The sequence below is a fragment of the Morone saxatilis genome, unplaced genomic scaffold (assembly GCF_004916995.1).
Source record: "Morone saxatilis isolate NCDOM2014 unplaced genomic scaffold, NCSU_SB_2.0 Contig23, whole genome shotgun sequence".
Lineage (NCBI taxonomy): Eukaryota > Metazoa > Chordata > Actinopteri > Moronidae > Morone > Morone saxatilis.
In genome coordinates, this window is record NW_023339796.1 from 11,178,503 (window position 1) to 11,189,134 (window position 10,632).

General features: G+C 41.2%; 1 protein-coding gene across 2 annotated transcripts; it reads left to right on the plus strand.

Moving 5' to 3' along the window:
• The first annotated feature begins 4,259 nt into the window (after window positions 1-4,259).
• On the plus strand, window positions 4,260-8,905 carry LOC118334706 (tubulin beta-2A chain-like). 2 transcript variants are annotated; one of them, XM_035670744.1, is made up of 5 exons: window positions 4,261-4,524; window positions 4,947-5,055; window positions 5,354-5,362; window positions 6,303-6,413; window positions 7,446-8,905. In XM_035670744.1, the coding sequence occupies exons 1-5, from the start codon at window positions 4,468-4,470 to the stop codon at window positions 8,528-8,530; spliced, it is 1,371 nt and encodes a 456-aa protein (XP_035526637.1). In that variant the 5' UTR covers window positions 4,261-4,467; the 3' UTR covers window positions 8,531-8,905. The 2 variants fall into 2 exon arrangements, with proteins under 2 accessions (XP_035526638.1, XP_035526637.1); XM_035670745.1 differs by lacking the exon at window positions 5,354-5,362 and having other exon boundaries at window positions 4,260-4,524.
• Window positions 8,906-10,632: the final 1,727 nt, after the last annotated feature.

The following is a 10,632-nucleotide window of genomic DNA, read 5'->3' on the forward strand; positions in this document are numbered from 1 at the left end:
AAAAGGAGGAGAATAAATCCAACAAGTGGGTCTTTAAGTGAATAATGTTTGCGTACGCGTTTTACTAAATCTTGTGGAAAACCAATTTCAACTTGTTTAATTAAACTCCAACCACTTTGGAATCTGAAGGCGAGTGGCAGATGGATCTATTTTTTTAGCCAGCTGTTTCTCCGGAGGGTGACCGCTGGGGGTGGGGGGGCTAAGCCCAAGATGTTTAGTGGCAAAGAACTGCGGGCTTCCTTTGCCTAAGTCCAACAGAGCCCCTGGGGTTCCTGCCCAAGCAGGGGGGTGGGTGAGAGAAAGATGCCATTTAGCTGGCTGGTATTTATAGATAATGTGAGGAACTTGTGGCTCAGGGCGGGCTGAGGTGCTGACGACGTAAAACGACGAGGACGCTTCCAGAGTTCGAGTGTCAGGGCACACAGATAAAAAGATACCCGGTGAAAGATGGGGCTGGTGCATTAGTGGTGCGCAGTCTTGGCATGTGACATGGGCAGCATTTCAAGAGGTGATTTATGATTAATTAAACTAACAGCTAACCTATACCTCGTCTCTTTCCTGCCCCCACCCTCAATCCCAAATTGGTCTTGCCAAAATGGATGGCGGGCATGGGTTTATTTCAGGGTTCAAGTGCACAGAAAAAAAAGTCTGCTGGCATTTTTAGACTTTGGCAAAGGGCCACAGGTTGGGTTTATCAGATTTTACCACAATATTGAAAAAGAAAAAGCAAAAAGTGATATTTAAATTAATCTCTTCTGGTAAGATGGTAGGTAACACAAGTCATGCTTTCTTTCAGGAGACAAAGATGGCAATTGCAGGTTTATTTTTTATGAACTACGTTAAAATGGTGCTGAATTGCAAGGCATGTGATATGACTTACTGCTTGAAGTTATCATCAATCAAGTAATTACACCAACAAAAAATTAATGTTTGATGAAGACACTGTGAAGAGGGGGAGGAGATAGATGAGCTCATTGCAGGCCGCTGCCTTCCCTAAATTGCCGGAGCGGAGCTGCCACAGGGAGGAACAAAGGAAACCATTTAACACATCGTAAATTCCTGTAATGTCAACTGGCGAAGGAGCTGCTGCTCGGTTACAATTGCACTTTTTTTTTGCTGACTCTTTATTTAGTGGTCCGGTGACAGAAAGAGACAAAAATAATACAGTAAAATGACCAGTTATATTAAAAATATGAGTTAGGCTTTTTTTTTTTTTCTCATGTTAAACGAGTCTCTCTGGGTTTGGCTCTCGTAATTCACTGCAAACGGTTTTAATCCCTTTATCGCTTCAGAGGGTTGAAAAGACCTTATAAAAAGCTCCCAAGGGCATCAGAATGGGAGCAGACAGAGATTTTAGTCTCAGGTGGCTTCTAACCTTCATGTGGAGGAAAAAGGCTGTTTTAAAGTTTTAAATAAAGACATCTTCACATCTCAAAAGCCACCATGCTTTTTACAAATGCTTAAATGGCATGTGGACATGTAACCCCTTTTAGACATAATTTGGAGGAGGCAAATTTATCATGTAAAGACCATGACTGATGTTTTCTTCTCTTCATTTGAAATCAATGTAACATTTATATACCAAGTCGCAGATTTAGACTTGTATAGTGTTTCCTTGCTATTTTACAGGCAGGGAGCACTGTGCAAGCTGAACACTATTTAATACACACACATACGCACTCCTTTTAAAGAGTCTTGCAGAGAAGTGGCTACAGTGTCTCGCTTGAATTCCTTCCCAGTCTTTGTCCGCCTCAAGGCAAATGATGGAGCATATGCCTTACTGGTGAGATGGTGGATCAAGTGTGGTGCGAGAGCAGTTTGAGGGAAGAGATGGAAAAGAGGGGAGAGTGGATATTGTGGCGCCCACACTGAGCGTCCTAGAGGAGGCTCTGGGCAACTTGGGGGGAAGGGGGCATGATACAGTACAGTATGCGTGTCCCACATGGAACATGTCCACTGTGTGTGTGTGTGTGTGTGTGATGTTTTTTTTTGGGGCGGGTATGTAGGCAACAAACACTCTCGCTTACCCGCATCCAGCTGTGGCTCTGGCTCTCATTCAGTCGGCCAGCCTCTGTCCAGTTATTTCTTGCCCCAGGGTCCGCTCGCACCCTAAATTGGCGGCTCAGGGCGGTTTTACTGCACCGGGACCCTTGGGCGGCTACTGTGGCCAGATCCAGCAACACTTGGCTATTATGTGGAGTTGAATGTTTTATGGTTATGGACATAATATTTAAGTATAGGAAGGCAGTGCTCCACAAGTATCAGCGACCGCCGGCGCACCACTATGCCGCCCAGACCCTTAATAATTAAGCACCAGTGTAAGAAAGGTGGGAAGGTGGTCTGTAATAACTGCAGTAGAGACATGGAAGTTATGTAAGCTGAGCCCATTACTGTAAGTGGTTTGCTTCTGTGAGAAAATATGGATAGATAATGTTGATAGGCTTACCAAACACCGACCTCCACCATATCATAGGCCAAACTGAGCGCAGAAAATTAGAGCAACGATTTTGCCAAACGATATAGAAGAATTAATTACTTTCTTTTTCAACAAAACGAGTTCGTTTTGATCCACTTCAATGTCACACATTATTTAGTTTTTTTCTTAATAAAATATGGGCAAACCCCAACCAAAAATGATGGTTGTGCCTGCAATTGTCAAAGTCAAACAGTAGCGTGTTTTTAATTAAACGTCCCATTTTTGGGTGGTAGAGACGCTGAAAATAAGGTTCCGTATCAATTAAGCTTTGGCATCTTATATTGACATTCCTGCGGTGATGGCCAGAAGGGGGCTGAAAAATGGAGGGTCACGAGTTTGGAAAAGTGGCAAGCGCAGATTAATTCAAGTTAAACGACTTTTAACCCTTAGATGCATAAAGTGGGTTCTAAAATGACCGGGCGGAGGTCGTTTTCTTGCAAATATTTTGTAATGAAAAGTTGTATCGTTTCTCATAATTCCATGTATTGATTACAAAGATATTGCAAGAAAATACTTATGCATCTAAAGGTTAACTGAATGAAATTGGTTAAATTAACTTAAGTTACCCAAGTCACCTTAACAATAAATACTTGAGTTACTTGTACTCAAATAAAATATTGTTTCATGCTTAAATTGTTTGAGGTAATAATTGAGCAGATTATTCCCTATTTAGGGAACTTTTCATACAATTCTCTATCTTTATTATGTATTTTCTTTAATCTTTTTTAACGATCATACAAATTCAGTGTTTTCTTGTAGGCTACTTGATGCTTGGCCATCGTTCTGTTAGACAATTTACTTAACAATTTACTTTACATTTTGTTTTCTTCACAGAAGCGAACCAAATGTTGAGATATAGGCCTTCTGTGCATATTTTTGAAATTTTTCCTACACCCCTTAAAATCAAGAAGGCCTTGCGACCCCCTCGTGAAGCTTTGGCGATCCCTGGTTTCCTCAAGCAATTTGAGTTGAACTAACTCATCCAGTTTTACACTGAATGTCTTTACCAAATTTCACTTCAAATCACAAATGTGAACTTCATGGTGCCACTAAAAGAAACTTCAGGGTGTCACCATTAGGATTCATCCTCTTGGGACCATGAATGACTATAGATGTACTTCAGTCTGGACTAAAGTGGTGGACCGACCCACAGACCAAAGCTAGCATGGCTAAAAACTAAGGGCCCTGACCAAGATGGCTCCTGCTTTTTACCTACTGTTGAAGACCTGTCTAACAGAGGTCTCTATGGTAAAATCTAACATTTCAGTTGATATTATACAAGGTGCATATTATTTAACAAAATTGTGGTTGATTCAGTTTATTACAACCAAAATGGGGATGCTGTGAGTGGGGTATAGGGTGGTGGGTGTGAGTTAGCCCTGGGTAGCATTTTCTCAACTCATGGGAGCAGTTGCATTATTCAAACTAAAACATGAAAATCTCATATAATCTCATATATATCATAAAAATGAGTTTATAGTCAAGTTTATTTAGTCAATTCCTCGTGGAAATTATCAAAATACCAAATAATATTTTTTCAACCTGGAGTTTGAAACAGCAGGCTGTTTTGTACACATGTAGCAGTTGCTCCTAAACATGGCTTGGTTCTGACTGAATCAGCAAAAGTAGAACTGCAGTCTTGAGTATTACACTGATAAATGCACTGATAGGTTTATAGAACAACCTCAGGACAGCGAAAAAAAGGTGAAATTTTTCCTGCGTAGGACAGGGTGATGTCGGGGATGATGCGGCATGATCCTCTGGTCCACTGCATCAAACCGGGGCGCTCCTATTGGCTGACAGGGATGCTGGGATGCTGCGCTGTGTGAAACGTCATCTGACCAGCAGCACGTTTATCTATCTCGCCGGCTCAACACCCGTCCTAGAAATGAGGCAAGTGCTGATTTAGAGAAACACAGCAGCAAGAGACTGAAGACTGGACGCTGGTGAAATCGAGACAGGACACTCTCTGCCCGCATCCGCAGCGCATCATGAGGGAAATCGTTCATATCCAGGCTGGACAATGTGGAAATCAGATCGGGGCGAAGGTATGAATATTATCATTTAATTTAGGATGGGGGGAAATGAACGAGGTGATTTTAATTTTAATGCGGAACTCCACGTGTTATTTTCCAGGGATTTTTTTTGTTGTTGATTCATCTATAGACTCGGGTCATGTAAAAGTTTTGTTTGGCGTCTCTTGGAGAGAAAGAAATATCTTTTAAAATAAAGTTTGCGATAGATCGTGTAATAGTTGTTTATACAGGCTTTGTGCAGGGTGCGGTTCAGTCTGACAGGGCTTTGCTCCGAGTCAGCGGCTGCAGTGATGTGGCCCCCCTCTGCTGCGTGTCATTTTCTCAGCAGATGCGCAGTTACTAAAATAAGGCCTGACGCACACGCTTTAATTCGTTTTCACGCCACGTTTTGTTGATGCATGACCCCAAACAATTAATATCTGTCCCCCTCTTAGTTCTGGGAGGTGATAAGTGATGAGCATGGCATCGATCCCACTGGTAGTTACCAAGGTGACAGTGACCTGCAGCTTGAGAGGATAAATGTCTACTACAATGAGGCATCAGGTAAAAAGAAATGTTTAAGTTTGTTTGTAAATAAACCATATGTTTGCATCTGAATAATGTACCATTAAATGAAGCTTTGTTTCCATTGCTTATTAACCTTGCATGACCATATGCTATAGACCTCATTTGAATGCCACAGTATACTCATGTCACTAATTTAGCTGCAACGGGAAAGTAGGTCCCACCATGAGTGCAGGGGAAATTAGGACAGTGAATCTGCTAAAATCTCTCTCTCTTTTTCTCTCCCTCTCTCTCCCTCTCTCTCTCTGCCTCTCTCTCTCTCTCTCTCCCTCTGTAGGGAGTACAGGTATCTGCAGTCTCTGTATAGTTGACTCTGAGCTCACTGTGCATTGGTCTCACCTCAGCATCTGATTTTATTTGGCGTGGCATGTTGAAGGTCATTCCAAATGCATCGCGTGTCATTCCTCACAGCTGCTGGGCACTGACCGGTCAAACAATGATCATACAGCTCTGTGCCTAGTGCTTCAGCCTCTGTTGTCAGAGAAGGGCAAGTCAGTTCAAATCTCAATCCACGATTGAGATCAAACCCTTCCTACTGCAATGGATGATTGAAAGGCTTGCCTAAACAACATACCTACTATTAGTGTCTACCCATATCCTATTTCCTAGCAGCAGGCATTATTGATTATTTGTTTCCATGTTGCATGCTGGCATCAGTGTCACCTACTGGGTGACTATTGCATGTGGATTGAATGAGGAGCCCATAAGTTAACAGAGTGGCAGATGTTTACTAGCAACATTAAAACTTATGTAGACAAGACAATGAGAGAAAATAGGTATGGGCAGGGGAAGACTGCATCTTTGTTTGAATGGACTCTGCAGAGCTCAGCACTTTGAAAGGCCCACTGGTCTAGAATAAGCAGTGCAGCATGATGAGGCCATTTGCTTGCAAGAAGGGTTACAGACAGAGAGGGTGGAGCAAAGAAACTAACAATAGAAGGCACTATGCAGTCTTTAAATATACAGCTTGATGAACAGACTGTAGTATCCTTTAAACAAAACCCTGTTTACCTAAAAGATTACATTCGCAAACAGCACTGCTGTATTAATATCAATCAGAAGATTTAATATGGAGAAAAGAATCTTTCAAAATACAGCCACATTTTTTCCATGGTTCACTACAAATGTTCTGACATCATGCACAGTGAGACTGTCGATATCTTAGTCCACCCTCCCATCCTTTACCTCTCTCTATCCCTCTATTCTCTGCTCTTTTTCGTCCAAAGGCAGCAAATATGTCCCCCGTGCTATTCTGGTCGACCTGGAGCCAGGAACCATGGATTCAGTTCGCTCCGGCCCATTTGGACAGCTATTCAGGCCTGACAACTTTGTCTTTGGTGAGTGGACAATAAAACATGGTGTCACCACTCATCCTGAACCAACTGAACCAACTGTGTCAGCAGCTGCTGTCACATCCTGTAAAGCTGTGTTTAGTTTCACCTGAGAGCATCACACAGTAGTGTATATTCCTAGCACAAAGCTTCCGCAGCCTCTCAGTGATGTGCCAGGAGTGTGATGCATTGTCCATGCGCAGCTGTGACAGCTCACGAGGTGACTCAGCAAAAGAGAAAGGAGATGATGCTGCAGTGTTGGGCAGCAAGTGAGGATACAGGGGCCAACCACAGGCTGACTCTCCGTTTTTCCTTATTAGAAAATACACAAACAGAGGAACTGTCTTTAGGCTTTATGATAATTTATGTCACTAATTCTGAACCAAAGAATTAAAGCTCACCACATATATCATTTACCATGCATATAACTTAAAAGAGCTAAAGAACAAATGTAAATATATTAATGGCTGCACAAGTTCTTTAAATTTTTCTCATTTACAACATTTATAATGAGACATTTGGGTGCTTGGTTCAAACAATGTATACTTCATAAAGGTTGTAATGAATATGTTGTAACAAATGGGTTTCTTAAAGGTTAATACATTATATATTATAGCTTTATAGATAAGTATTTCTAATATCGTAGACATATTTGGGTTGCCAGGTTGTAAACACTAAGAGTCTTCAGCCATGCTAGCAGCTCTGTGAGGCTGTCCTTGCGAACAGTAGTACTTTGAGCTAAATGCTAGTCAAAGTTATCACAATTTATTTAATCGCAATTCATCCAGTAGTTTTTGAGATATTTAACTAAAAACCACAAAGGTCAACCTCCTGGTGACGCTACAGGAAACATTAAGGGATTACCAAAGTCATTAGAATATACCCTCTGGGGACCATGAATATTTGAAATTTTAAGGCAATCAATCAATAAAGACATTAGTAGACATTATGATACTATTATATAGTATGCCTTAGCAGAAAACGCTACCATTATTTGTCCAACATGATTTGTTTCTAAACATTACATGCATCATGCAGGTCAAAGTGGAGCAGGAAATAACTGGGCCAAGGGTCACTACACCGAGGGAGCTGAGCTGGTGGACTCTGTCCTGGACGTGGTGAGGAAGGAGTCTGAGAACTGCGACTGCCTCCAGGGCTTTCAGCTCACCCACTCACTGGGTGGGGGCACAGGTTCAGGAATGGGTACACTGCTCATCAGCAAGATCCGTGAGGAGTACCCTGACCGTATCATGAACACCTTCAGTGTCATGCCTTCTCCAAAGGTGTCTGACACTGTGGTGGAGCCCTACAACGCCACTCTGTCTGTCCACCAGCTAGTGGAAAACACAGATGAGACCTTCAGCATTGACAATGAGGCCCTGTATGATATTTGCTTCCGCACCCTGAAGCTGACCACACCTACCTACGGAGACCTCAACCACCTGGTATCAGCCACCATGAGCGGGGTAACAACCTGTCTCCGCTTCCCTGGCCAACTCAATGCTGACCTCCGTAAGCTGGCCGTCAACATGGTGCCCTTCCCCCGCTTGCATTTCTTCATGCCAGGCTTTGCGCCCCTCACAAGCAGGGGCAGTCAGCAGTACCGTGCCCTCTCTGTGCCAGAGCTCACACAGCAAATGTTCGATGCCAAGAACATGATGGCAGCCTGTGACCCTCGTCATGGACGCTACCTCACTGTTGCAGCCATCTTCCGTGGCCGTATGTCAATGAAGGAAGTGGATGAGCAGATGTTGAGTGTGCAGAACAAGAACAGCAGCTACTTTGTTGAATGGATTCCCAACAATGTCAAGACAGCCGTTTGCGACATCCCTCCCCGTGGCCTCAAGATGTCCGCCACCTTCATTGGTAACAGCACGGCCATCCAGGAGCTGTTCAGGAGGATCTCAGAGCAGTTCACAGCCATGTTCCGCCGCAAGGCCTTCCTCCACTGGTACACTGGAGAGGGAATGGATGAGATGGAGTTCACTGAGGCCGAGAGCAACATGAATGACCTGGTGTCTGAATATCAGCAGTACCAGGATGCCACTGCTGATGAGATAGGTGAATATGAAGAAGATGAAATAGAGGATGAGGAAGAAGTCCGCCAAGATGTTCGCCACTGATTGTAAAACACTGACATGACACTCTGATTGACCCAGTCCCTCAAAATATTAATCGTTGTTGGACAAGTGCAGTGAGATCATAAGAAGTATGCTAGAGATGCAATGTTCAACTAAATATTGCAGTGTGTACATCATGATGAAATATATCTGTTTAGCCAAAATTATTGCATATAGATAAGGCTTCTACTGACAAAGATCATGAATGGTGTTAGAACCTCAAAATATGCAAGTACCATAGTAATTGTTTTTTCCAAGTCATGCTTTGCCACTATCAAAAACAAGTGCAGTCTTGTCCTAAATACAGTTTTGTAACATTTACTTCAACATGCATTCACTGTCTCAAGTCTCAAATAAAAACTCCAGTCCTGTCAATAATACTGTCATGTTTTTATTTGATAGATAGACAGGTATAAAGGTAAGTAAAGGTGAAATTGATCTATATAAATGTATGATATAAATGTAGCAATATTGCTTGTTTTAGTTATGTGCGATATTATATATAGATACTTTGTATACAACCCTGTCTTCTAGAAATTATATTTGTATATTACCAAATTCTTAATAATATTTACATTGTATTGATAATGTAGTACCTTCCAGGATTATGTTTAGAGACAACTGCTTGAGACATCCTTTTGTTACGGGAGAGATCTGGTGATATTTATATTTTTAGAATTGTCAACAAATCCCATAAAAACCCTAAACACAAAACAAAACAACACACTGAAGCTATCTATACTATCAGGTATTGTATGTGTATCAAAAACCTGATAGCTTTGTGCCTTCCGTCGCAAATAATTAGAAACCCATCAATGAACTGCCCAGCTGACATGTTCCTTCATTACGATGAACATGGGCATTGTAGTGTTTTTTGAGTCAGTTCCATATACACAGTGCAATATATACAGGTGCTATAGCTTTTGCTAAAACTAAGTGTCAAGCTGTTAGGAAATTACTTATAATTTTCTAAAGACCATAGGCAATAATAGACTTGGGGCTGAGTGTCACAGAGACAACTGCCTTGTAGTTTTTTGTATTTTTATGGAATTTGTTGACAGTTTATTAAAAAAAAACATGTACAGAGACAAACAACAGCTTGTATCAGATACATTTAGCAATTTATGAAATTTAGCAACACTTAAAAGAATCTTTCTTTATGGGAGGCAAGGAATCCTTGAACTATTGTGTCATTCTGCCGATAGGCGTCAGACTGACACAAATAAACAGTGAGGAGCCCAGTGACAGTTAAATAAATAAATCTGCACAGAAAAAGTGGAGAAAGAATTTCAAAACACACATTTATCACTGACAATAAAAGATATGTAATCCACACCATGATGATGACATGATGAAAGTTGCTCAAGACATTTGAGCACACAGAAAGTAGCTGTTAAACTATTCTAGTGTTGAAATATGTTATACTTTTAGCCACACCCCATTCATGGCTGTGAAAGCAAGGCATTCCTGTTTGACACATGATGGAAAACGTGCTTTGACATGACTGATGGCCAAAAGAATAAATCCTAGAAAAAATGAGATCGTAGTGGAGAAACAGGAAAAAATACTCACACAGCAGGCTTTTCAGTCTTTAGAAGTAAATTTGATGTAAATCGTAATGTAAATCTTCTCTTGTTTTGGAGAAATTAGGAGCTAAAGCAAATATTAATTTAAAAAAACGTATCAAAGAAGAAAGACAAGAACAGTAGAATAAGCTCTTATTCGAAGTGTAAAAAGATATGACAAGGAGTTATTTCTGTTTGGAGAAACAAAAGCCCCTCTTTTATATTTTCTTTTATTCTTTTATATACATCCTGAGATGCATTAGAATACTAAAAACGGCATTCTGACGTTTTTAACATATAGCACACATCAACTCTGTCGATCGCATAACGAGTTGTCTGACACGAGATAGTGGTAGAACATGTTCTTTGACTTTTGTGCCTCTTACATCCAGTAATGTTGCAAGACTTCTGAGCCTGTGGTCATGGATTTTATCCTTTAATGCAAAAATTAAAAAAAGGCAAATAGCTAAGTCTTAGGCTTTTGCCCAGCCAAATCTCAATTAAAACCACTCCTTTTTCAGACTTTATCTGCTTAGTAAA